The sequence below is a fragment of the Corvus cornix genome, chromosome 20 (assembly GCF_000738735.6).
Source record: "Corvus cornix cornix isolate S_Up_H32 chromosome 20, ASM73873v5, whole genome shotgun sequence".
In the NCBI taxonomy this organism is placed as follows: Eukaryota; Metazoa; Chordata; class Aves; order Passeriformes; family Corvidae; genus Corvus; species Corvus cornix.
In genome coordinates, this window is record NC_046349.1 from 672,966 (window position 1) to 700,651 (window position 27,686).

Consider the following 27,686-nt stretch of genomic DNA (forward strand, 5'->3'; position numbering starts at 1 on the left):
TGGGCTGCGAGCACCCGCCAGCACCGAGCGCCCGCCGGCAGACGGGGGGCCCCGAGCGCCCCCGGTGCCCCCGCCCGGCCGCGACCGCCGCCCCCCGCGCGCGGCCCCGCCGCTGTGCCCGCCCCCGCGCCGGAAGCGGCCCCGCCCTTCCGGCGGTTTTGGCGGGCGCTCCGCCGCCATGTCCCGCCCGGGGGCCGCCGATCCCGGCGCCGCCGTGGAGCGGCTGTGCCGGGAGCTCAACCTGGACGCGGCGAGCGCGGCCGAGGCGCTGCGGGACTTCACGGCGCTGCGGGGCACCTACAGCCTGGAGGTGAGCGGGGCCGGGCGGGCGGGGGCGGCGGCGGGCGCGGTCCCGCCCGGTCGAGCCCGCGGGGCGCGGCGCTGCCCGGTGACCGCGGCCCCCCCCGGTGACCGGCGCGCCCGTGCCCGCAGGGCGAAGCGCTGCACTGGTTGGCCTGCGCGCTGTACGTCGCCTGCCGCCGGAGCCGCGTGCCCACCGTGGGGAGCAGCCCGATGGAGGGGAACGGCGTCTCCCTGACCCGCATCCTGCGCTCCGCACGCCTCAGGTGAGCGCCCCGCCCGCCGGGCCGGCTCCTGCCGGGGCCGAGCGCTCCGCACCGGGAGTGCTCTGCCAGAGCCGCTAACCCGGGTGCCGCTCCTTTGCTCGCAGCGCTGCCAGCCGCGGCAGGGTAAAAGCAGTAAATCCGCTGTTATTACAGATGGAAATTAGATGCAAATACATAATTTCCAACTTCAAGCCTTTGGGAAACCACCTATGTTGGACCAGCAGCTGTTCCACCCACGCCAGTTGTTTCTTCCTGTAGTTAATTTGACCACAAACACCTCGGCGCGTGCCATCCCGGTACAACGTGTGTCCGACTCAGGATTCAGGCCAAATCCCGACGGTGTGCTGGCAGCTGCTGGTTTTTCTGGGAACACAGCACTGGTGAGCACAGAACTCACCTTCTGCACGGCCCCGGCAGCAGCTCCCGTGTCGCTGTGGCTCTGACCTGGGAACACGGAGCTCGGAATGTTGCTCATTCCATTTAAAGATCCGCTCCCCGCTGAGCTGACGGAGGGGTTGTCAGTTATTCACACCTCCAGCTGGCAGGTTTTTGTGCAGGTAACTTTGACAGGCATTGACTCTTGGATTGTTTTGTTGCCTGTCCTGCCTCCACCTCAACACACTCAGAGCTGCGCCTGCACTTTACTTTCCACCACTGCCCTGCTCTACACAGCCATGCTGGCAGCCTCCACATCAAATTAGTTTTCTCATGCCTTAAAGAGGGTCGAGAAACCCCAGAGTGATAAAAGGCAAGAGGCTGGTAATATATACAGTTTGGGAGTCTTATCAAAATAAATTGTAAACCTACATAGTAATCATGTCAGTCATTAATGGAATAAATATGTTGCATTTTGGCTTTTAAAAATTTTAGAATGTAAGTTAGTTAAAGTTCAAAGCAGGTTTTTCTTTTTTCTTTTAAGTTTAATTCAGTTTTTTAGCAAAATGAAGAAGTGGATGGACATGTCAAACCTACCCCAGGAATTCCGAGAGCGAGTTGAGAGGCTGGAGAGAAATTTTGAAGTGTCAACTGTGATTTTCAAAAAGTTTGAACCAATATTTTTTGATATATTTCAAAACCCCTATGAAGAAACTTCCAAACCGCATCGAAGCAGGAAGCAGAGGTATTTTTTAGATTTGATATGACTTTTCCCTGGAAAGAGTTATACCCCATATAAGTTTATGAAAATTAATTGCCAAAGGGCTGTGGTCTGTTTGATTCTGAAACGCAGCCAATGCAGAGCCACCCCTGCCCCCGGTGGGTGCAGCTCAGGTCAGCTGGGCTTCACATCCAGCTCCTGTAACACAGGAACTGTCCCACAGTGAGAATGTCAGGGTGTGGTGGGGAGAGGTACCATGACGTGGGTTAGCTCCAAGGTACAGTGAGATCAACACTTTAAACGTTTAGCAGAAATAACTCAAGTAGCACAGGAGAGTTTTGTCTTGGCACAGTGCTGGCAGGGGGTCGGTATCATGCCATGATCCCTCTGCTCAGGGGGTGTCACATCCCCGTGACCTCCACGCTGCCAGGTGTTCGCCGTGGTGGCCAGATGAGTGGAAACACCAAATGGGAGGAAGTTACAGATGATGTGCTCATTTTTATGGCAAATTTGGGAGTGGTTGGTGTCATCTTCCACACACACATGGAACGTCTGCCTTTCTGAAAGGAGCTTGTCCATGTTCCCTGCAGAATATGTGGCTGTGGCAGCTTTGTAGTGAGAATGTAACCTTGGGGATGAGGGAGCCGAGCTGTGGCTGTGCAAGGTGTTTTTGTCAGTTCATGTGGGTTCTCTGGATGTGAGGGGGGATAGTTGTTGTGGTACAATGCTCCAGTGTAGCTCCACATCTAGAGGCAGAGTGCAGTGGGAGGTGTTCTGTTGGGTGCTCTGTTCCTTTCTCAGGGCGGTGGTGGTTGGTGCCACGGCCACTTTGGCTGCTCCGTGGGCTGAGTCACGTCTTCCTTGTTCTTCCATGTCCATGGGCTTGGATAGTTCTGCTCCAAACAGGAGTCAGCGGCTGAGCTGTAATACAAGCTATAATTGCCTGTTCTGAAGGGATGGCTGATGCTTTAGTAAAATATTTAGGAGAAACCATCACTGGAATATATATAGCCCTTGTCGCCTCCCCACCTGTGGCTGCAGGAGGGTTCTGTGGGAGGTGACACCAGCAGAATAGTGTGGCAGGGTCAGAGGCAGCCTTTGGCTTGGGAACAGGGCCGAGAAGTTGTGGATGTGTGCAGGACACTCTTGGAGCCAGGTCGGGCACTGTCTGTTGGGCAGTGAAAGCTGAACTCAGGACGTGTAGCTTAGACTGGGCCTTAGTGTGGAATTAAGACAGCAGCTCCAGCTGTTGTTTTGAGCAGGGAAATGGAATGAAATTTGTACTGTAGAACAAGGTTTGGCTTCTTGGAACTGAAGAGTAATTTCTCCCCCCATTTTTCTCGTTGACAGGCGGGTGCCATGCAGCGTCAAAGATCTCTTCAACTTCTGCTGGACTCTCTTTGTGTACACTAAGGGTAGGCTGGTTGCTTTGCCTGCATGGTTTGTATACATTCCCAGCTGTGAACTTCTGTTGTGTTGCTTGACGTGATGTGCTGTCTCTTAAAGGTAATTTCCGTATGATTGGAGATGATTTAGTAAATTCCTATCATTTACTTCTGTGCTGCTTGGACCTGATTTTTGCCAATGCCCTTCTGTGTCCAAACAGAAGAGATTTGCTAAATCCATCATTTAAAGGTATGGTGGGGACAGATTATTTACAATCAACTGTGCTTTGTTCTCTTGGCTCATTTGAAATGAGGTTGAAGGTTGGTTGTCTTGTTCCCAGGCTTACCCGTGGAATTCCACACTCTGGAGATCAAAGCCTCCGAGGACCCTCCCTGCATCATTGCCATGCTCTGCGAGCTGCACGACGGGCTCCTCGTGGAAGCCAAAGGCATAAAGGAGCACTACTTCAAGCCATACATTGCAAAGCTGTTTGATAGGAAGGTACAGCTCACGAGTTTTATGAGCACATGGTGGTGCTCTGTGATGGTCTCGAGACCGTTTAAGTCCTGCAGGTTCCACAGGGGAGAGCAAAGGAAATGAGCAAAGGAACTCAGGCTGGCTCAGGTTTTCTTTGTATTTTAGCAGGAGCAGAATTCCCTCATGCTTTTCATGCTGGGTGCTGTAAGGCCTCCTCTGTTTCGGCTTTTTATGTCGGTGAAGAATCTTTGCTTTCCTGTCTTGGCAGTGTGAAACTGAATCATGAAGGATGGTGTTTTTTTCAGGCAAAATAAGGGATCTCCTTGTGAAATAATTGTATGGGATGTGTGTCATGGGAGTGTGGGTCCTGCTGCTTGTCTTGAAGTTGAGCAAAATGCTTTGGAAGGAGAGACTGAGGTTGCAGACCTGTCTAGTTCTGACCCTGGAAATGTTTTCCATGCTCTGTGGAAGCTTCTTTGTAGTTGCCCATCGAGCCAGTCCCTAACCCAGCAGTGAGCAGATGTTACACTGCAGGGCTCGCTCTGAGCAGTGGATTTGTCTGGAGCTTGGATCCAGTTGGGCTTTGTACTCTGTCTTGGTAATGGCAGTGTAGCCCTTTGGTCTAGGCAAAAAAGAGTCCAGTTATGCACCTAAATCTCATTTCTTTTTGACTAAAACCATCATGCCCTCACACTTGGAACAGTTTTTATTTTATTATCTAAGATATTTCTGCTTTTTATTCTTAGATCTTAAAAGGAGATTGTCTGTTGAATCTTTGCAACTTTATAGAAAATAGGTAAGTTACAACTTTTTTTCTTAATCATAGGGCTTGGTTCATGTCAAAGCACAGGCCTTTGTGTACTAAAGCTCAGTTTTCCTGTTCTTTTGTCTTGCCATACCTAATGGGTTTTGATTATTTGACCATCAAAGTTTCCCTCTGGCTGAAGCACTTTCTGGATCTGAGGTGTGGCTGATGTCAGGGGTTCAGCCTGCAGAGGTTCTTTCTTGATGTCACTTTCTTTGGTGCTTGCTCTGATTTTCTGGAACTGTAACCTTTGAATAATGTAATGCAAATCAAAACCTTGGCTCTGAAGGTCACAGATATGTTTCTGTACACATATTATGCCCAAGTAGGGAAATGTCTCAATTTATTTATCAATCTCTATTTGAGTGTGTAAATCTGGATGCAGCAGATGGGCTCAAAAGAAAAGGAAGCAACAATTGCAAAACCACAAAAAAGAAGTGAACAATTTCTGTGGGAGGCAAGTGTAGTTGTTTCAGAAACTTTTTGAATTCACCTCTGAAAGCTACTTTAAAGGCAACCTATAAAAAAATCCTTGTGGGGTTTTTTTTGCCTTTTGCAAAAATACTTACTAATTTGTTTTTGCCTTTTGTTTGTGAGCTTTTAACTTATTGGTTTGCTTTGGGAATTTTGAGCAAAGACTCAATTGTTTTAACAATGCAGATAGCACCTCAATTTAGTTGTAAACTCATGTTTCTTTGATCACTGAACATTGAATTTCTCTTAGTATTTCTTCTACTTAAAAATTAATAGTACTGCTTCAGTAACGGTGTCATAGGGAATGATGCAGTAGTCCCTGTTCTTTTGCAAGTAGTCTGACATCTAAAAGATGCTTGTAAGCATCTCTGGGGGGTTTTTTTGTCCCAACTTCCCACGGATCTTTACTTTTTCCTAAAAGACATGGGGAAGCTGAACCTGATCCAGTCAGGTTTCCTGTGGGATCACAGAGTTGCTTGCGTCATGAATTCATTGTTATATTCCATTATTATATGTGCTGGAACTGCATTCCTGGCCCAACTGCAGGCAGGATTTATTGACACAAGCCATTTCTGATTTTCATCCAGGAGTTACATTCTACTTCCCAAGTACATGTTTAAAGCTTTACAGCCTTGGTGGGATTAAGCATTCCTTTTTTTCCAGTGGGGTTTGCTGGAATAAAGGAAATGAAGGATTTGTTTGGTCTCATGTGCCAGTGGGGGTTTTAGAAATGGAACCCAGGCCGGTATCTCCTCCATTTCCCCTCCTCTGCACTGTTAGGAAAATTATGGGCTACAGTGGCAAATCTGGAAATCCAGCAGAGCAAGCTGGGTGCAGTTCTCATTGGTTGCTCCATGTGTGCACAGATTTAACCTCTGACCAGCTGAGCACTTCCAGACTGGTTTATTCACAACTGGTGTGAAAACAAAGTTGTTTTTTTCCCTCTTCTTACTGACATCCAAATGCTGGTGGAACAGTGATCCCTGCAGTGATCCTGGAGAGGTTTTGGGTCCAAGGGCAGGCAGGGATGACCAGGGGCAGGTTGCTCAGGGAGGTGGAAACAGCACTGCTGTCCAGAGCATGGAACTCTGACCCTGTGTTGCTTTGGGTTTTACCTGCACTCCTCGGGCACCTTTGGTATCAAACCTGGGTTTCTCTTTCAGCAAAGCACTGAATAAAGAGTATGAAGAGTATGTTCTGACGGTGGGTGACTTTGATGAGAGAGTTTTCCTGGGAGCTGATGCTGAAGAAGAAATTGGCACTCGAAAATTCCCTGCAGATGTACCAGGAGAGAAAACGGCAGCAAGCACTCACGTGGAATGTCATCTGCAGCAGCATTTTGAAAAGGTGATTCATTTAACATGGCAAGCTCACTTGAAGTTCTCCTTCAAGTTTTCCCATCCTTATATACTCTTTGAATCCTCGAGGTGACTTGGAAGATGGTGGATACGGTGCTGTCTTGCTAAGGAGAAAAGGTGGTATCTGCTTTACTGTAGAATTTTTAAAATAACTCTTCCTTAAACAGAATGAGAGCACTTTCATGTGTATAGTCTGGTTTTTTCCGAGAAAAATCAGTATGTAGTTAATACCCAAATATGTAGGTCATAGCTTCATTTATACCCCATAATCATAGCACTGAACCTTGACACTGAATTCATTTGTTCTCCCACTGTTTCCTTTCTTAGGAAAGGAAAAGTCAACTTTCCTACTCTTCTATGGAAAAAAAAGATTCATGCATAAACCTCAACAAAGTCTCTCTTCATTACAAAAAGTAGCCTATAAACAGAGTTAATGTTTCACTGTGTTTAAAAATGAAAAATGTATTTAATGAAGTTGGCATGCAGGAAAACAGTTGCTTGATTACTTTTTAATCTTGGATAAGGGGAAAAATAGTACTGGCTGTGTGAAAGAACCATATGCTGTTTGATTTATATGTCAATTAAAAAATAATTCTTAACTCTAAGATGCTGTTGCTAGTATAAATGAATCATATGTCTTAGCTTTTTCTCCCAAGTATTGGTGTATTTCATATTCAGGCAAATTAAAGACAGGGGTTTGGCATGGGTTTTATTAATTCTGAGCTTCAGTTTCTGTAGTGTAATAATATTACTGTTTATGCATAATGACTGCAGGCTTAACCTTTTCTCATTATTTGCCTTGTATCTTCAGAATGTTGTCAGTTCAGATTATTAAATCCAAAAACTATTATGTCACTTCCAGAGAGCAGGATACAAATAGGTGAGTGCAGTCTGCTCAGTGCCGCATCATCCTTTGGATGAAGGGAGGCCCATTTCCCAAGGAATGTTTTCCTGTGAACCTCTCCTGTGCAGCTCTGCCACCCACTCCTTGTGTCACCCAGCTAATGCAGTCAGGGACTAGAATGGAAGTGTGTACTTCCTCTTCCTCACCCTGTATTTTCAATGTTCAAATGAGCTTAAAAATCTACAGGTTTTAGGATTTTAGCTCTTAATTTACTGTATTTTAGTTGTAAAAAACCTTTGAGTTAGATTTTGGCTGCTTGAAGATCTGTTATATTTTATATTTATGGAGTCCTGGGAGAACTTTGGCTCATTTTCAGTCACTTCTGAGCTCACAGGTTTGATGAAGCCTTCACGTGGTTGTACTAGTGGTCATTTTAATCTTTGAAGGAATTTTGCAGGAGATGCTCATTTGGAAGGTTATTGAATCAGTTTTGTTGGCTGATTTCTATTTATTATTTTTCTCTGTCTGACAGAAAAGGTCATTTGCACCTTCAACTCCACTGACTGGCAGAAGATACCTGCGAGAAAAGGAAGCTGTCATCACTCCCGTGGCTTCGGCCACACAGAGCGTGAGCCGTTTGCAGAGCATGGTGGCTGGGTTGAAAAATGCACCAAGTGAACAACTTACAGCTATTTTTGAGTGAGTATGACCACTTCAGCTGCTCCCATTGACACAGAAACTCATCTTTTGGCTTTTTTTTCCTTTGGAGCAGAATAATTTAGTCTGTGTTTCTGTATTACTGTTGAAGGATCTTCTGTTTTCTCAATGATCCCATCTAGAGAAGGAACCCCCATCTGACTTGTCACCATTGTTGTATTAATGGAGCTTCAGCTTTTGCTGATGTTAATTTGTCTGTCTGCTTGAAAGCCAAATGCCTTTTTTGTTTGTTTACATTTTAAAGGAGTACTTCTCAATTAAAAGATGTGGTAACCACGTTGGCAGAGGTTTTGGAGGAGGGTGGAAATGTTCAGGTGAATAAGCTGCAGTCTTCACTCCCAGCTGGGAAGTTAAAACTAAAAGCAGCCTACAGGCTCCCCATTTCTCCTTCACATTACTTCAGAGTGTGTTGGTGTAACCCTGTGGCACAAGGATGAGCCTCACAGTGACCCTGGTCACTGTCAGTGCTGACCTTGAATAGCAGCAGCTGTGTTTCCCACTGGGGATGTTCTGGTGGCTGTTCCCTGAGCATAGCTCATAAAAAACAGCAGTTGAATAGTAAAGACCTGTAAAGATGCTGGGTGTTTTCCTAATATCTTTCCAAGTTAAGGGCCTGCTGTGTTATGGTATAAGGTCTCCAGGTGTATTTTTATAAATCAGAATGGACGTTTAATATTAGCACTTAGTATTTCAAGTGCAGAAGCAATGTTTTTTTAAAGTAACCATCATAAACAAGTGAAAAATACTACTTACAGTTCTCATCTTTGGAGTGATGTATATTTGAGTTTTCCTAGCACTAATTCTTAAAAGTTTACAACTGCTCAGCAGGATTTGTTTTGAATGTTTCTTTGATTGATTTTGTAAGGACTGATACTATTTATACTATACAGTTAAGACATTAATGTGTCTGTAATCTCTAATAAAACATGTGTTTGTTCCAAATAGTAAACCAGTCTGTCAAGAGAGAGGTAAATATTAAAATGGGAACAAGAATTGAGTAAGCCTTTGGTAAGAGCTGTGATGAGTACTTTGCTCATCTTGGATACAAGCTGAGCAAGCACTGGGGTGTATATACTGTGTCCCTGGAAGAAGTGGAGGAACTGTAGTTTGGTCTGTGTAATATTCTATGCTTTTCAGTATTTTCTTTTTCAAATTAAAATCCCATGGAAAAAGCTTTGAAGTTAATTAGAAGGCTTTGTTCAAAGAGAAACCTTAGCTGATTTTAGTTCTGGCTTTTCAGAGTAGTTTATTGTCTTAATTTGACACCAGCTACAGGCCACTGTCCTCTAAAACAGAGTTGCTAGAAAATTCAGAAGCATTCAGAAAGAGCATCTCCAGCCAGAGATACTCTGGCCCTTTTTTATGACAGGGACAATGTGGAGTTCATCAGTTCTCTCAGTCCTGGTAGGAAATGGGAAGATGCTGCTGCCTCTTGCCTCTGAGCTTTTCTGCACTCCCTCAAACTGAGCCTGGCCTGTGTGGTCTCATGGCTGCCTTTGGCTGCTTGGGTGCCTGTTGTGGCATCCTTACCACTGCCTTGCTCCTGGCAGGTTCATCTTTCTCCTCACTGTACTGCTGTTGTTGTTGCTTTCTCCCATGTTTGTTCCAAGATCTGCATATCCCCCTTGGCCCTGTTAGGAAGAGAGGACACAATACTTGTGTATGTTTTATGTTTTCCTCTGTCTGTGTAATACAGGTTATTGCTGATGAGGAATGCTCAGTATAATTGGCTTGTCATTATATTTTGGTTTTATGGTTGTTTCTTCATATTTATTCTTTTTAACTGGATATTAATTTATACAAACAAGGCTTTCTTTGCCTTTGGCTTCAGGTCTTGTGCCCGCAGCCCCATGGAAAGCATCATGAGCAGAGTGAAGGAAATCGGTGAGACCTTCTGTTGCAGGTACACTCAGTCAACAGATGAGCAGCCAGGATCTCACATAGGTATGGAGTGAAAGGCATGGGGTGTTTCAAAATGCTAAACCAGGGCAAACAGAATGCATACCTCTACTGTTCTCTGTATTTAATGTAGTGGAGCTGGTTTTATCCCAGGATACACCCAAACAGAAAACTGCTGCTGTCAAACAGTACACTGTAAAGAATAAAAATTTATGGAAGAGTAAACCCAAGGCTGCAGTTCAAACTGGGATAACCAAGAAGTCATGGAAAAGCAACTCTTAACAAGTGTAAACTTGCATTCTCATTAGCTTTAAAATTTAAAGGAAAATGAAAGCAAATAGGTAAATTATTATGGCAAAATTACATCACAAGAAATATTACAATAAATAATCCTTTAAAATATTTATGGAATTTCATGCTGTGCTTCAGACTAGTGGATTTCTGAACTTTTTGTTTGTTTGCAAAGTCTGTACATACACACATGCACTATTATTTTGGATGAGGACAGGTGCTGGTCAGTTTAGTCTTAACACCTTTTGTACCAGTGGCATTGGACTTCATCTCCGTTGGTTTTAAATTTCAGATTTTGCTGTAAACAGATTAAAACTGGCAGAGATCTTGTACTATAAAATCTTGGAGACCATAATGGTGCAAGAAACACGGAGACTGCATGGGAAGGATCTGACTGTAAGTAAAGAACCAGTGAAAGAGTAGAACACTTTTTGTGACTGTTTCTTGGAGTTTATCTTCAGGCAGTTCCAGAACAAAGCACTGTAAAGCACTCTGTGTATGTTGTTAATGCTAAAACGGGGAAATACATGGAAGCTGCCAAAATGTCTTTTTTCCTATTATTTAAACTAGTATAACTGTCATAACTAAACATCTGAATTTGTGCTGCCTTCTAGAATCACAACTTTTTGGACAGATAACTTTTATTCTCTTCTTTATCCAATGAACAGTATCAGTACTTCATGTTTGACAGCACTGCGTTTGCTCTGCTTTATGAGGCACAACAAGGAGGCCAGTTCATTTGTCCACACCATGCAAAATTGATAGTTCTGGTGGTGTTACTCTACTTCTGGTCTCCTCAACTTCCCTGTGAAAAAGAGGTGGTAGATGGAGAAGAAGCCAACTTCTTTCCAACAATAAGCTGTGTAATGTTAGTGCCACAAAATTCCAGCTGCTGTTTCCCAAACCTGAGGCCAGTGCCATTTTCTGTGATCTCTCCAGGCTCTGCTGGAACAGGATCTCTTTCACCGCTCCCTCCTGGCATGCTGCTTGGAGATTGTGCTCTTTGCTTACAGCTCCCCTCGCACCTTTCCCTGGATCATTGAAGTTCTTGACCTCAGGCCATTCTATTTCTATAAGGTAAATAAACATTGGCTCAGGACAGGATCTGTATTAAAAATGGCACATTACTGCATGGAGAGTCGTAGAGAATGATGCTCTTCCTCCCTAGGGAAAGAGGTAAAACAAGGACTGATATTAACTATGCATTAGGCCTATTCTAAATTCTGGCTGTCCTGAAATGTATTACTTGGAAGGTGTAATGCCAGAGCTGAAGCTGAAATACAAAGCAAAAAACCCCATTTTGTAAACGGTACTGATCTGTAACATACTGCTGATGAGCTTTTACTAGGCTAAAGCATTCAAGCATATATTTTGTTGATATTTATATTTATTGACTGCAATGTAGTTCTGAAATAGCAGATACAGCTCTGAAATGTTGCCTTTGGCTGCTACTACTTATCACAGGCTTGCTTTTGCTAAGTTTGGGGGTTTTTCTTTATGTAACAGAATGCAGAATATCTTTTCCAGGGTGTTCTCTGGTTTTGTTCTTTATTTAACCATATTTCCCCCACCTCCAGTGTAACTTGTTTTTTGACTACTTCAATCCTTTTATCACCTATCCATATGCCTCCAGTTTTTGCTGGATTCCTAGCAGCTTACTGGGGTTAGTCCTGAATAAATCGAGTAGTTCTGTTTAGATGACAGCGACCAAAAAATGGAAGCCTTTGGAAAAGCTGGTTCATAGTCTGTCCTTCCTTTTTCCTTTACTCCTCAGCTGTAGGGCAGTACTGGAGCTGTAACAAATCTGTCAATATTGCTGTGGCTGTTGGTAGCCTCCATCAAAACTGGTGCACATGCAACTTTGTGCAGCATATTTATGTTTGATTTGAATTTTCTCAGCTGTTCAGTATCCTTGCAGCACGCTTATTTGGACAAAAGTTGCCCTCTCAAAGGCCTCACACAAGAGAGACTTGTGATATTTGTAACTTTGTTCTCTGGGTGTAGTTTCTGTAGCAGGAATAACTAAATGTATCAGTAGATCTTCCAGGGAAGTTTTATGGCATTTCCATCTCTGAAGCTTTAGAAAAACAGGCTGAATGCTCCTCTGGTAGGAATAACCCAGAGTGGCTCTTGTGCTGGAGTGTGATACTGCAGGGGATCGGTCAACTCTGTTCAACCCCCATTTGTCCATGTTTACGGGTTCTGAGTGCTTCTTAAATTAAACTTTAAGCAGTGGTTTTCAGCTCCTCATGTTATGGGCTGCTTGTTTGAGAGGAAGGAGAGCTGGAATGCTGGGGCTGTCACGTTCCCTGCTGAGCAGCTGTACCTGTTCACATCTCCCAGGTCAGTGCTGCGTGTGCCCAGTGCTTTCACTTGTGCACAGTTAGAAGTGGTGAGAGAGGACCCTAAAAACCCCTGGAGTGGATTGTTCTGCACTGATGGCATATCTGCTGTCCTCTTCCAGCTCCTGGGTTGCTTTGGGAAAGGGGGTTAAAAAAATGATGGACCAGAAGAGGGTTGGGGAAGATGAAGATGCGAGGAGGAGGCTGGAGCACTCTGTGTTGATGTTTTGAACAGGAGCCTGAAATAACTAACAGTTTGATGGTGTTAAACATGAGTGATGTGACATTGCTCTGTGTGTGTGTCATTGCCATCAGGTTATTGAAGTGCTGATTCGGTCTGAGGAAGGACTTTCCAGAGACATGGTGAAGCACCTCAACAGCATCGAGGAGCAGATTCTGGAGAGTCTGGCCTGGACTCGGAACTCGGCACTCTGGAATGCACTTGAGGCCTCAGAAAACAAAGTCCCAACCTGTGAAGAAGTATGTGATCTGTCTTCCTGTTACTAGGAAATTCATGTTCTTTTTCTCACTTGTTGTTTTATACAGAAAACTGTTCAAATGAGCCCATTACTGCAGAAAATCTTCTATTAATAGATGTCACAAAGAAGGGAAATTAATTTGTTATCTTACCCTGACATTTCTTATTTCCCAGGTAATATTTCCCAGTAATTTTGAAGCCAGCAATGGAGGAAGTGGGCTTGGGCACTTGCCTATGATGCCATTATCTCCCATAATTCATCCTCGAGTGAAAGAGGTTCGAACAGATCTTGGTGGGAGTTTAAGACGAGGTATGTTCAAGGCTTCTGATATTACTTGAATCTGTGAATTTGGGGTTTTAAACTTCTTTGTAGTTGCAAAAAGCAACCTTGAATCTGAATTGAGCATTTGGAATTGTGAAGTCCCTTATTTGATCAAGGAAATGTCTAGATGCACCCAGTCAAACCAGTGCTGTGACTCACTGGCAGCAGACAGTGGTGATGGTGCTTCCCTTCTGGACTGGAGCAGATTTTGCTGCTGGTTTGATGCCAGGGTGACCTTACTCTGAGGCAGGTTGTCATCTAATCACTTACTGTCCATTGATGTTTGGATTTTTCCAGGCTCTTTTTTTTTTTTTTGCTTTCTGTTTGTTTATTCTCAGTGGGTTTGACTGGATTTTAGGTGACTTTTTTTTAATGGCATGATAAAACTACATTTATTCCTGCTTCCTACAGAACTGTTTTTGTGCAGGGGTGGAGGACAATGCTTTGCCTGCAGTGTTCTGTCCTCTGAAGAACTGCTCTTTGCAGATTCCTGGATCTCACACAGAACTGTCTCCTGACACTGAGGGTGCAGAAGCAGTGCCAGCTCTGCTGTTTCCTTTGCATGCTTCTCCAGTTAGGACTTGCTGCTTTCATTGTATCACAGACACTGGTCCGTATGTTCTTGCAGGTGCACCATGGACTGATGGGTTGTGCAATGTTGTCTCTTTCGGTGTTTTTCTGGCAACAAACAAGACTGTTTGGTGTTTTTTAAAATACTCCTTAGGAAGGAGATGTACAAGCAGTTGCTGTAAGTGTTAGGGTTCCCTGTTTGATGGAAGAGGAACCAGATTGGAGATGGTGTCATATATGGGGAAGGCTGTGTGAGACACAGCCTTGTATATGAGGATCTGGTACTAGAGGCTTCTCCTAAATTCAGTTGCAGAGTGGTGGGGATAGGAAATGTTTATTTGTCTTTGGTACCAAGAGAATCATCTTGGCAGAGTTGGAAGTAAGGTCTCCAATCAGTCTTACCTGGCCAGTTATCCAGACAGTTTCTGATTCATGGGAAATAGGAAACTGTTGTCTCTGGTATTGTCACAGACTGCAGCAGAAATGCAAAAAGCCTGTGAACAGAAGCCTGTACATTAGTGCTGTGTACTTCAGGCTTACTACTGAAGTAAATGTTTGAAAGCAACAGAAAAGCCTGAGAGGAACTGGGGGTGTGTGAGGGTGGGGTCAACTGACTGAGGTCGGTTTAGAGGGAGTTTGAAAGCCAGAGCACAGGGAAGACAGCATGTCCAAGGGATGTGGGCAGGGTTCCTGTAGAGGAATGTGTTCACAGGAGTAACGCTTGCAAATATTACTGATTGCTAAGCTGACTGGAGTGAGTACCTGTGATCCTGCGTGTTCCTCAGTCCCTGTGGATCAGAGTGGCTGCTCAGCTTCCATGTGATACTTGATGGCAGAACTGTGCCGTGTGGGGTGACCCCAAAATAAGAGGAGTCAGTCAGACTGTAGATATTGTTCTTATCACTTCAGAACAGTGAACTCTGAGAGCAGGCCTGAGCTACAAGTGATCTCTGGTGGTGTAGTTGTGTAGTGGTTTTGGTTCAAAATATTAATTACTTACTTCTTTTCCTTCTGTGAGATAAGAATTAGGAGAAAAGTAAAGCAGGCACAAACCTTAAACAGTTGCAGTACAATGGAAGAATTTTATTACTAATAGAATTAAAAGTAAAGAGAAAATAACAAAAAAATTAAAGCAAATCCCTCCCCCCGCCACTTTCCAGCACTTCTCTCCTTTTACCCAGCTTGCACAAAGGATAACAGAACATGGGATTTTAGTCAGTGTTCCAGTTCTTGATAAGTCTCTTTCTTATGCTTAAGGAAAAAGGGTTTTCTTCAGTTGCATGTGGTTCCCAAACTGCTACTAACAGCAGACCCGCGCGGAAGCAAACAATCTGCTGTGTGTAAAACATCTCTCCCATGAAAAATCTCACAGTTCCTTCACACTGCAAAACATGGGCCATCACATGGGGTTATTAATCTTTTTAAGTTATTTTGGCCTGCACACAAAGGCTTTTCTTCACCACAAGTCTCTAACAGCCTCTTACTACTTCTATATAGCCTGGCATAGGCATTCTTCACAATCTTCACAGGCCACACGAGGATGCTCCATCCCCCCATGTTCTTCAAAATGGATTAAAGAGACAAACAGTTTGTGGTATTACAGTTTCTTACCATGGCATGCAAGAAGGTTTTTTAAGCTCCGCGCGAGAATCGCGGCACCGCCCTCTTTTCTCCCGTCACCATTTTCAGCTTCGTCCCACGTCACTCATTTTCTCTTTCTCTCTGACTCTGACGCCGCCGTGTTGAAGAGTGTTCTTGTTCAGGCTTTATGGTGGGGAAAGCCTCGCTCCCTCTGTGCTGCTGGCTGCGTGGTGTCCTCTTCAGTTCAGCACAAAGTGTGCTGGCTGCAGACAGGAGGCTCTGCCGGCTCCCGCTGGCTCCGCCGGCTCCGCATGGAGAGGAGAGGGACCCGCCTGTCCCCAGAAGCCGCGCTGGATGGGTTTAGCTGTGAGCAGTCCATGGTGGTTTTAGATGCCTGCAGCTCTGGGACAGTCCCCCCGCAGTGACCCAGAGTCCGTGCCGCAGTGTTGGGAAGGGGGGAAGGGGCAGTGGCCCCAGCCCAGCCCAGCGGGGCCGGGAGGCTCGGAGCCCCCCCACCTTCCAGCAGGCGAGCTCGGACAAAAAGGGGAAGTCCTGCCTTTCTGTGCCGTTTAAATATGTAAATTGTGAGATGTGTCATTGGTCTAAAAGACTGTCCATCAACTCAGGGTCAACCCAATACAAGCTGGAAAGTGGCCTTTCCCCTTCTCTGCAGAAGTATTCCCATTAAGCTGCTGTTGTTAAGGTTTTGTTGGGTTTATTTCTTCTTCCTTGACATGCCAGATATGCAGCCATTGTCTCCAATCTCCGTTCACGAGCGCTACAGTTCTCCTACAGCTGGAAGTGCTAAGAGAAGGCTCTTTGGAGATGACAGCCCCAAAGAAATGCAGATGGAAAAAATCGTAACGAAAGGAACTAAGCTGACAATTGCTCCAGCGTCAAGCATTGGTACTGAAAACACGTCAGCGTCTCCTGGCCAGACAGTGTTGACCATAACAACTGCTACAGGACCAGGAAAAGCAGGACAGAAGGTCACTATCCCACTGCATGGTAAGAATTACTGGTGTTTTTCTTCCCTACTAGATGTTTTCCTTGCTCTTAAGATAGGCTTAGACCAACCATGCATCTTGAACATGTATTGCTTTTTCTTTTTAAAAAAACAGTTACTTTTTCAACAACTATCTTGGTTTGAAGGACAGGTGTCTGCCAAGGAAGGTGGGAACCTCCGTTGGAATGGAAAATGTGACCCCCTTCCCTCCAAATTATGATCACTTTGAAATTAAGGGGCTTTCAGGCAGAGCTACGGGAGAAGGAGTAGCAGCTCTTTGCTGGTGTGTGTGTGGGTGCCAAGGCACACAAACAGCAGCGCCGGCAGCACCAACGAGCAGCAGCAGAGCCCAGGGCCGGCCTCTCCCGGCCGCAGGCCCTTTCCCCTCGGTGCAGCTCCGCTCGCGGCCGCCAGGGGCGCTGGTGGCTCCCGGCCGGGCAGGGCGGCTGCGGGGATTCCCCCGCGCCTGCAGGGGGCGCTGTGGCGCCAGCTCGGCCGCCTCTGCACGCGGTGATGGCGGCCGGGCCGGCGGGAGGGATGGAAAAGGGGCTTCCTTGGCAAAGCCCCAGGGGCAGCCGGGCCCCTCGGGTGCCGCTCGGGAGCCGGAATGGAGCGCAGCAGGAACCTCGGAGCGGCGGCTGCCGCAGCGGAGCCGGGCGCACCCGGGTGGCAGACAAAGTGTAGCAGAAAATTCCACAGCCGTAGCAGGAGCCGCGGGGTGTCCCGGCGGGCACGGGGGGTCGGGTTAACGTGCGCTGAAAGAGCCGGAGCAGCGGCAGAAAGCAGCGGGGCCCGGCAGCGGCAGGCGGGCTCCCAAAGCAGCTGCCGCACGCAGCCGGGAGATGCGCTCTCCAGGAATGGGGAGGGGGTCGAGGTCGGGGTCTTTTCCCCTGAGGAACCCAAACAGATGGCAAGGGTCCTTTCTGGTGAGGCAGGGTACCAGTAAGGTCCCAGTTCAATGGCTGGTCTCACTAGCAAAGGCTCACCCATGGCAGGAGAAGCAGTACAGGGCTGGGCTCTGGCGGCAGCAGTGAATTCTCCCCCAGTACACAGCAGCTCGACCGTCCTCCTCCGAAGCCAACAGCAAGAGAGGGCAAGGAGCTGAGCCCAGCCCCTCACCACTGAGCCAAAATCTCACGGTACCTTTTCCCTTCCAAAGAGAAAAGCTCCCAGGTAAAGAGAGTAGCCAGCTGCACCTTTCCCCTCAATCTTCGCAACTTCTTTTCTCTCTCGTAAGTACTGGTCGTTATTGTCTCTTGGGAACTTACGGGAGAAAATTCCCTGAGAGAAAGAAAACAAAAGGAGCAATCCTAACCTCCAGCAACAACAAAAAAGCTTAAGTTTATATTGATGTCATCTCCTTGGAGACATCTGATCCCTGGCAAGCACACTGAGGATTTCTCCTCTTGAAGAAAAGTTCACGGAGTTTGTGCTCCTTCCAGTTATACCTCACACATTAAGCAGTATTTTGGTTCTCAGCTCCAATAATGATTTATTGCAATTTGTCTTAATTTGGTCTGTTATAATCTCAAAAGGCTCTGGAACTTCTGGATAAGGGTTACATGTTAACATTAGCAAAATACTTTGTGACTTCTGTTTTGTTGAAGTTGGGTGATGCTTGAATATTTCTGAAAATGATGCATGAGCAATGAGTTTATAGCCATTTCTTAATTTAAAAATCTGGTCTACAGTTAAAGATGAAAAGAAATCTCTGCATGTCTCATGTTTAAGGAGATTTGCAGCCAGAGAATTCGATTACTGAGGAAACTAATGAGGACTGTGTAGGATATGCTGTCAGGTTTGAAGAAGAAGAAGAATCCCCACCTTCCCCCAAAAGAGTGGAAAACCAAGTACAGAAATTGTGGTTTCTTGTAAACTTCGTGCTTTCAGATGACCTTTAGAAAAGATCATTCACATTCAGAGTCACCTTTTAAACCTTACCAGAAATGTAATTTTTACCATTTCTGAAGACTCTGAGGGACAGAGTCTTTTTAGACTGTAATATAGAGGATGAAATGTCTTTAGTATCAAATGTTCATAAATGAGTTTGATTTGCTGTTTGGCTCTGCAGCATGAGGAGAGCAACCAGTTTATTTCTGGGTGTGTGTGTCCTCTCCAGGTATTGCAAATGACATGGGTGGGATCACCTTGATCCCCATTTCCATTAATTTAGGCCAGCCGTGTAAAGTGGATGCCCAGGCTCCCTGCCACCCTCCTGGGAACCAAGCACAAGAAGTGCAGCTGCCAGCAGCCAGCAAACCGAAGAGAACAGGCTCCTTGGCACTGTTCTACAGGAAGGTGAGTGTCCTTACTCAGAAGTGGTGCTGTACTTCTGCCTTCCCTGTCCAGCTCCCATTACCTTTCAGTCTTCATGTGCCTTTCCCTTGGCCCATGTAGTTCTTATATACCTTGAAGAAGAAGGGAAAAGATGTTGAGTGTTGCAGAGAGTCCAGTTTTCCTCTTTCCACCCATGAGATTTTTTTTTTCTTTTTAATTAGGAGCTTCTGTAAATAAATATCAAAGGCATACTGCTAGATTTTACTTCTCTTGGCTGTTTTCATGTCCCTGTATTTGCAAGGGTTAGACATACCTCACATGAGATGATTCTCCTGTGTCTTGCTCATTCAAAGCTGCACTGCTGTGGATCTGGCATCTGGAGATTCTCTTTTGCCACTTCTAAGTCTGCCCAGCAGTGCTGGTCTTGCTGGGCTGGGGGCTCAGAAAGCAGTGATGAATAACACAGTAGCTAAAGGTTTCTAGAAAGAATGAGTTTGAAGTATTGCAGGATTTAAAGGTTAAATTAAGAACTGGGTGTGCTTCAGAGAAGCTTCAGATGGCTCCTAGTTGCTTTTGTTTTCAGTGTGAATTGTGTGAGGGGTCTTTGGAGGAGGCAGGATAACTTGGTCTGGATGGCTGCAAAGAATAGATCCCTAAACTAATCTCTCTCAAAAATATTAGATTTTTTTTGCTGTTATTTTCTTACTAGAGAAGTCATTTCCAGAGGTTTTCCCCTTTGAGGGTATCTGTATTACAATACAACTTAAGAAATTCTACAATGAACAATCTTTAAGGTACATCTAAATACAAAAAATAATTTCTGGAAACACTTGTAAGCCACCTCCTTTGTCTGAGCTACTGGTTCTTTAGTTTTGCCAGTACAGGCTGTTTCTCTGAGAAAGGATTAAGAACTGATTAGCCACCTGCCAGTAGAGAGCGTTGCATTTTGGAAGTTTTACTCTCAGCTGGGGAGTACTTCAGGTCTTTGACTAACCATGTCATAGGTAACATATTCCTCTTAGTTATGAGGTAGAACTAAAACCTTGACTTTACGTTTTTAAATTTCGACCTTCCATTTACAGTGATCATCAGACTCACAATTACAGTTTTTCCCTACTCTCTTTTCTTGCTTCTGTTGAGTAGAGAAAGTGAAAATGATACTACCCCTTCCTGCTTTCCAGCATAAAGAAAGTGCCTAAATAGTGAGGGATATGGTTGATGCCATGAAGATTTTTGCCTTTTTCTTTTATACCCCTGTTATACCTTTTTACAGCTTCTGTATTCCTAGTGCTTTTTGCCTACATTTTTAGACTTGTTTGTTAAGCTAAGAGACTCAACATTTTAGAAGCTTCGTAGCCAGGGATCAGTGTGCCCCAGACCCTGAGGTCCTCTCCAGAACACATTCTGTAAACCAAGACAGAACCATCCAGGGGAAGGTTCCTTGGGGAGGGGGAGCTCACTTGAACCTCTCATTGGGGAATCTTTGATAGATATGCTAATTAGTAAAACCTATAATGTTATACCCAATGTTGGGGGGACACACACACACACGGAAACACATGGGAGGAGAGAGACACAGGGAAAGACTCGGTGGGGTACATCTCGATGCATATGACCTGGACGTGTACACCTAAGGATCCTTAAGAATAAATACCAAGGTAAAATCCCTTTTCCCCTTCTAACCGTGTATGCCTCTTGATTTTAAGACCAGGAAAAAGGCATCATGGTATAGAAGCTATAGGCATAATGTTTTTAGGTGGATTTTCTGTAAGGATTAGAGATTCAACAACTGAAGAGTGGACAACTTAGTCCTTGAATCCCAGAATTCCAGAATGGTTTTGGTTGGAAGGGACCTAAAAGATCAAATCATTCCCCCCCCCGTCATGGGTAGGGACACCTTCCATTAGACCAAGCCCCATCCAGTTTAGCCTTGGACACTTGCAGGGATGAGGCAGCCACAGCTTCTCTAGGCACCCTGTGCCAGGGCCTTACTGCCCTCACAGGGAAGGATTCCCTCCCAGTGTCCCATCTAACCCTGCCCTCTGGCAGTGGGAAGCCATTGGCACTCCAAGTCCTTGTTCCAAGTCCCTCTCCAGCTCTTCTAGAGCCCCTTTAGGTGGTGGAAGAGGCTCTGAGGCCTCTCTGGAGCCTTCTCTTCTCCAGGCTGAACAACCTCCACCCTCCCAGACCTCTCTCGTGGGAGAGGTGTTCCTTCCCTCTAATTATCTTTGTGACCCTTAGAGAACAGCTCTGCTTTGAGGTCTTTTATTTCTGCAGGCCTGGATAAGCTTGTTTGGCTTCGCTCTTTCCTGTGTGTCCTTTCTCCAGGTGTATCATCTGGCAAGTGTGCGCTTGCGCGATCTGTGCTTAAAGCTGGATGTTTCCAATGACTTGCGCAGGAAGATATGGACGTGCTTTGAGTTCACGTTGGTTCATTGTGCTGATCTTATGAAAGACAGACATTTGGACCAGCTCCTCCTCTGTGCTTTTTATATCATGGCGAAGGTAACACACAGTTTTAAGAAATTAATGGAATTTTATGTTCAGTTGAAAGCATCAGGTGTGTTGAGCATTTACAGTTTGACTGATTCATTCATGTTATATTACTGGAGGGAAGGGGAAGCTCCTTCGAAGAAGTGGATGAAGTCCCAGGATGGCTTTTCCCTTGTTTTGCATATCTTAGCTCACTGGCTTGTTGATGGAAATTATTGACAGTTTTTCTTCTCTTCTCAAGTGCATTCACAGTGAGCACTGGTTGACACAGGCAAAGCACTGTGTGGTCTTATTGCCCTGTATTTGTTTTCTGTCCCATTTGTCATCTTGACAATCTGTATAACCTGAACTAAAAACTCCATTACAGTTAAGGAATTAGGCAGGTGCAGAAATTTGCAGGAGCAACTGTATTTAGGAAGGTTTCTATTCCCCAAAAATTCTCTTAGCTTTTGATGATTCAGGCTGAGGAATTGAGGTGGTTGCCTGTTACTTGTACTTCATTTCTTATTCCATTTGCCAGCTTTAATTTAAGGTGGTGTGAAATTGGACTATGAAACTGGACTATTGGTTTGACTCAAATATGAGCTGATGATTACAGTGTCCATCAAGCCTAATTCAGACACAAAAGTTTTGAGGGTGAAATTATTCCATTGAGGCTGGATTACCTTTTCTTGAGGGCAGACAAATGAAGAGGAGCACTATGTGTGGAGGGACACTGATGTTTAAATTGTGACTACCTGTCCTCTTAACTGCAGCATGGGTTAGGCTCACCTGATGTCAATGCTGATAGCAAAGCACTGAATAGTCAGTGCTCTGTATTTTATCGTGTAATTTGTCATTTGTTTTGAGGTTTTTTATAACACAGGCTTTTGAATGCTGTCTCCAGTGCAGTGTGAGACCTGACAGCTTAGCCAGAGACACTGATACATTGTCACCTGGCTCCTACTACAAAATCTGTTGTTTGTCTGCTCTTAAAATTACAAATGTATGGCTGAAAACGAAGCGCTTTAACAAATGAGCTATTTTGAAATAAAAAAGCAAGGTGAAATTGCATGTGTGTACATACCTGCCTAATGTCTGATTCAGGATTTCCCCACTTTCTGTTTAGAAAAGTTAAGGGATCCAGTTTCCAAATTCACAAAAGGCATTTTTGACTTTATAATATTTCCTTTCTTTAATTTTAAGTGTCACTGGAAGAAGGGTCTGGAAAGCATCATAAGCAATAAAAAGCTTTAGTAGCTAAGAAGCAAGGAATTCCTGAACAAGAAAAATCCTTGGTGTTTTCATACTCTTCATCACCAGAGATAAATTTTAAAATCATGTATCCATAGTAATATTAATCAAAAAGCTGCATACTGGACCTGAGCAGCCCGGCCTTCATGCTTGCGCTTGGTCTTCAACAGCCTTTTCTTTCCCAGGTAACCAAAGAGGAAAGAACTTTTCAGGACATAATGAAAAGTTACAGAAATCAGCCACAAGCAAACAGCCATGTAAGTCAAGAGCATTGCATTTACTTTCTGTAAAGCTCATGGGTGGCTTTTGAAGTGTTTGTGCTCATAAGAGGAAAGTCAAATCCTCTGCAGTGTAATCCTCGTTCCTGTTCAGTTTGATTTCATCTAGTCTCCTGACTTCCTTGCTTTCCTTGATAAGAGTGTTTTTCCCTGATGTCTTGTAGGTTTATAGGAGTGTCTTGTTGAGAAATACTTCTGGTGATGTCCCATTGGACAAAAATGGAAACCCAGATATGGAGATGACAGAAGGTGAGTACAGCAAAGGAATCTGCTCTTTTCAATAACATGCTTGGGGGCTTTTAAAGAACTGAACTGTCAAGTATTAAGAAATGGAGCAAGTTTTACAGTTTTAAGTATATTAAACAAAAATAAATGTATTGTTGAAAAAGAAACCATCTTGTCAGTAGCTCTCCTGTGTATTAGATATGGAAAATACACTTCCTAGTTGGAAAGAATGTTTAATTTCATTTACTTAAATTTGGTTGCTCAGGGTTGAAGTATTTTCTTAGTATGTCAGTGATACTGTAGTTCTTCTTGGACAGCAACACTGATAACAAAGAAGAATGAAGATAAACAGTACCTGGAATATTATGGTGGGTTTTTTTTAATATCACCTATTCTGAAGACTTAGGGAGAACTTGTTTCAGAAAATAAAAATGGTAACTCTCCAGGACCACCATTTTCTTACATTCAGGTTTCTTTTAAATAGGTAATGTTTTCTTTGCTCTGGGTTAGAGAAGAAAGGGGATGAGAGTAGTATTTGAGAAAAACATGAGAATTGTGCTATGGCTGTTTTGAATGACATGTCAGGAAAGTGAGAGATCACGAGCCCATGTATGAAACCATGAGCAGAGGAGATCACACATGAGCCCATGAGCAGAGGAGATCACACATGAGCCCATGAGCAGAGGAGATCACACATGAGCCCATGAGCAGATCTGCAGCCAGGACACACGTGGAATTTAGTTTGTTCTTTCTGGTAAATTCCCAGTGGGTGGGATTCATCTGCCTTAATGAGTATTAGAGCCATTTTAAAGGCCTGTTGAGGATTCTACCAGGGTCCAGGAAAGTGCTGATCTCATCTGAATTCTGTCTAACACCTCTACGGTTACTGGATGTCTTGGAATATCTGAAGTGACACTGGGCTCTGGTATTTTGTCAGACAAATGTACTTGGTTACAAAGTTCTTCAGTGGCTTTTCCTACCAGACTTTCTTCAGTTTATGGACTCTTGTCTTCTTAATTAACTCCTGCTCTTTTGACACCAGTTCACAGGAGCTGTGCTTGTGTTGTGAGAGAAGGAAGGCAAACGGACAAAAGAGTCACTTATGGGTGTCAGCTGGAGCTTTTGATGTTTGTCTCAGTGCACTGATGGCCAGAGACTTTATTGTGTGCTGCTCTGTTTTACTTGGCAGACAGCAAGTCTGGAGGAGACATAGAAGGCTGTATTCAGTAGCACTTCAGCTTAATTAGGGGAGAGCAAACATTAACAGAAATACACTTGCTGTGTGGCTGCAGCTTTTCCCACTTAACAGAATATTCCTGAACAAATGGTGTCATGACTTCCTTGGTGCAGATCTGAGTTGAGCACCAAATTGTTCTTTGCTAGCTGATCACTAGAGACTTTCACAGAAGCCAAAAGCTGGGAGCTGTCATACTGCTTAAAACTTAGTATTAAGAGCAAGTAATGGCTTTATACCACTTCCCAAAATAAGCATGGAAAAAGGGGTCAGCTGTGCTACAGTTTCTTGCTACAGCTATTTCTGAATTTGGAATAAAGGTTGATACTGGCCTTTTTAGCCATAACCCACAAGCCTGCTCAGAGCGATTGGTAGCTCCTGCTGATGTTCATAACCACCTGCAGCACACTCTGGTCCTGGCTCAAGCACATTTCTTGAATTCCTCTCATTGACTGGTCAATTTATGGACAAGTTCTTGCCAGCTGGACATCGTAAGTTCAACTCTGAAGTGCCCGGTTTGCCAATGCTGTAGTTTTGAAATCTGAAGCTCTCTTATTGTTAGACTCATCTGTGAAAGCTGGCAGCTCCTCGGGACGATCCGCAGCAGAGAACTCGAGTGGGTCAGAAACAGAGGAGAGAGGAGATCTTATTAAATTCTATAACGCAGTCTACGTAGGAAGAGTAAAGTCATTTGCACTGAAGTATGATATCACAAACCAGGATCATGTGGTAAGTATTTTGGAATTAATAACTTGCAGAGTCATCTTTCATGGCAGTTAAACGTATGTCAATAACTTTGTCTTGTCACCTGGTGTGGGTCATGTCAGATAGCTGCAGGTAAGGGTATGAACACTTGCTTTAACAGCCTTTCAAGAGGACAAATGCAGATGCTGCTCAGTTTGCAAACCCAGTTCCAGCTCCTTTACATTGATGCAACACCTATTTGCTCAAATGCCTGTGGACTATGTGTGTAAGGCATCTGGAAAATCATTTCTGTTGTTTGATCGATACTTGATCTGTTGTTTCACTGTAACAAGACAAAATATTCTAAAGAAGATCTGGAAGTGTATTAATCTTTCCTTCTGTGAAGTTCCTGCTCTCAGGCGTGTTCGATTGAGCTGCTGTTGCAGGTGTGTCCTCTCTTGCAGATGGAAGCGCCGCCGCTGTCGCCGTTTCCCAGCATCCGGCAGCAGCCGGTGTCTCCCCGGCGCATCTCCCAGCAGCACTCCGTGTACGTGTCACCTCACAAGAACGGCGCCTGCCTCACGCCTCGAACTGCTCTGCTCTACAAATTCAATGGCAGCCCTTCCAAGGTAGACAGAAAAACAAGGCTGAAAGCAGTCAGTTTGAGAAAGGGTAATTAGTCTTTTAATTAGGATGTGGTCTACTGCAGTTCTGATGTGTTACAATGAATAGTCTCTCACTTTGGGGTGAAAGGTAGAATTCTGTATGTAGACTCCATCACTCAGAGGTGCAGGATAACCTGTTGTTCTCTGATATTTCAGACACAGAGCAAGTTTGAAATAGAGTAACTCTATTTTTGTATTGATCGCAGAGTTTGAAGGACATCAACAATATGATAAAACAAGGTGAACACAGGAGTAAGAAGCGAGCAATAACAATTGACAGTGACACTGAATCGCCCACGAAGCGACTCTGCCAGGAAAACGAAGATGTTCTACTAAAACGTCTGCAGGATGTTGTCAGTGAAAGAGCAAATCACTAAAAAACGTCTGTTTTCTGTGAGATCTCTAAGTTACGGAGATGGATACAGCTGTTGTGCTATTTATTTCTTGGTTTTGTATATAGACAACTGCCAAGTTCCTTTAACACTGAACTTTCACCTCACTTCCACAGGATACAAAAAGTTAGAGTTATGCAGGAAATGCCAGTGATCTTCATTCCCAAAGGCCACACTGAGCAGTTTTAGCAAAAGAGTGTTCTGTGAAAGCCATATTGGATGTTCTCAAGCCTCACTTGGAGCATCGTGAGTTCTGAGTGTAACTCAGCTTCTAATACTGGTTTTATGGTTGGAGTAAGAGCAATAAAGAAATGAATGAAATGAGTAAAGTTTCCTCAAACTTTTGGTATTTGGAGAAGAAACTTTCAAAGTGCCTTATTTGAAAAGAATATGGAATTTTATGCATTATTTTACTGTGGATTAACTGGAGGGAGAAGAAATTAATTATTTTGCTTCAGGAAGAGCTGAGCAGTTTTGAACTGTCAGAACTTCTGTTAAAGTGTAGATTGTGATATGGATCTGGCAGCTTTTGCAGTAACAAAGGCAATAATCTAAAAATACAAATAGTGGTGACTTAGGTTGGACTCTGGTAAAGCACTGAGATGCAGTTCTATGAGCCTGAATTCCCTTTCTCTTGAGCCAGTGGGTGTTCCATGTTGGAAGCCACAGAGCAGCCTGCCCTAGATGCTGTTCATATGCATGGCAGCTCACTCATGAGGAAATACAGCTGAAATCAGCAGCTGGGGCCTGGCCATCTCAAAGCTGTTCAAATGCACAAATTCATTAAACAAATTGTATCTCTGTTTTATATTTTCGTGAAGACCTTTGGCCTCTTGTGTAGTATCTACACTGAATGTAAGCCCATCACATAAGGAGATGTGTATGTATGAGGGTTTATAGCTGCTGAAGGCTTGGATTCACTGGAAAAGTATAAATTCCAGCATCCAGTTCTTGTGACTGAGTTTTTAACGCTGAGGATTTGGTAGGGTCCATTTTACCAAAATGGAGAAAAGTCAAGGTTTACTCATTACTGTACAGTAGTTTGATCATATTTTGTAATTGTATTTAAGGTTAGAGCAATAGAGAAACTTCTCAGCACTGTAATTTTTGGTTTCTGTGTAACTGAACAGAAAAAAAACCAGCAACAATTACATAGGACTTGTTTGAGGGGCTCTGTTCCCTCCATTGGCTGGGTGGGTTAGTACATGCTGTGAGATCCATGTCTCCAGGGGAGAACACTGTCATGATTTTGGGCAGCCTCAGCTAATGAATCTAGCCAGCAGTGGGAAAGGAGAAATTGATTACTAAGTGTAGGTGTGCAGGGACACTACTCAGCAAGGAGTAGAAAGTTTACAGACTTGTTTTTGTTTCATTAACTACTTGAATATTTGATTTTTTTAAGAACTTTTTTACTTTCAAAAAATGGTGCTTGCCTATGGAGAGCTGCAGTATGAGGAAATGGCCATGCATGGGAGGAGGTTTAATGTAGATTCTTAATTTCCTTTAATTTTATTCAAGTTTTAATATCTGTCTTCAGATTTTGAGATAAAAAGTGAAGGATTGCAGTGTTTCTGGATAGGAAATGTATGGTCAGGCACGATGGCATCAGTCTTTCCATAGAATTGTATGATGAGAGTTGAATTGACATGGTTTTAATTCAATATCACATGCAGATCTCCTGGCATCTCTGCTCCTCACACTGTTACTGCCTCTCTGATGGTAGACAACTGATGGAGCCAAAATCCTGATTAACTGTTGTTAGGTGTAGTGTTTCTTCATTAGCAAAATGAATATACTACAACTGGATGCAGTTCAGAATTTTTCACCTTTTTAGGTGATCTAAAACCTATTTTGGGCTTCTTGAACAGCTACAACAACTTACATGGAAATTTTGTAACGGTTTCAAAGTGCCTTCACATGTAAATCTGTATTTTATAATAAACAACTGAAAAGTATTTTAACCTGTGTTGCTGTATCTCCTGTTGTTTTGCTG

At 44.2% G+C, this 27,686-nt stretch overlaps 1 protein-coding gene across 4 annotated transcripts; it reads left to right on the forward strand.

Moving 5' to 3' along the window:
- Positions 1 to 156: 156 nt before the first annotated feature.
- On the forward strand, positions 157 to 27,668 carry RBL1 (RB transcriptional corepressor like 1). Of its 4 annotated transcripts, none has more exons than XM_039563413.1 (22): positions 157 to 310; positions 433 to 566; positions 1,486 to 1,686; positions 3,013 to 3,077; positions 3,169 to 3,297; positions 3,389 to 3,549; positions 4,272 to 4,321; positions 5,968 to 6,151; positions 7,539 to 7,705; positions 9,555 to 9,667; positions 10,206 to 10,309; positions 10,853 to 10,990; positions 12,571 to 12,735; positions 12,908 to 13,043; positions 15,948 to 16,214; positions 18,332 to 18,510; positions 20,818 to 20,994; positions 22,401 to 22,472; positions 22,658 to 22,742; positions 24,515 to 24,681; positions 25,101 to 25,265; positions 25,508 to 27,668. In XM_039563413.1, the coding sequence occupies exons 1-22, from the start codon at positions 179 to 181 to the stop codon at positions 25,676 to 25,678; spliced, it is 3,162 nt and encodes a 1,053-aa protein (XP_039419347.1). In that variant the 5' UTR covers positions 157 to 178; the 3' UTR covers positions 25,679 to 27,668. The 4 variants fall into 4 exon arrangements, with proteins under 4 accessions (XP_039419347.1, XP_039419348.1, XP_039419349.1 ...); XM_039563414.1 differs by having other exon boundaries at positions 18,386 to 18,510; XM_039563415.1 differs by lacking the exon at positions 3,169 to 3,297.
- Positions 27,669 to 27,686: the final 18 nt, after the last annotated feature.

Coding starts and splice junctions, on each gene's coding strand:
- RBL1 (XM_039563413.1), top strand. CDS start 179: ATGTCCCGCCCGGGGGCCGCCGATCCCGGCGCCGCCGTGGAGCGGCTG. Junction 311..432: donor GGGGCACCTACAGCCTGGAG/GTGAGCGGGGCC, acceptor CCGTGCCCGCAG/GGCGAAGCGCTGCACTGGTT. Junction 13,044..15,947: donor TGGTGGGAGTTTAAGACGAG/GTATGTTCAAGG, acceptor TTGACATGCCAG/ATATGCAGCCATTGTCTCCA.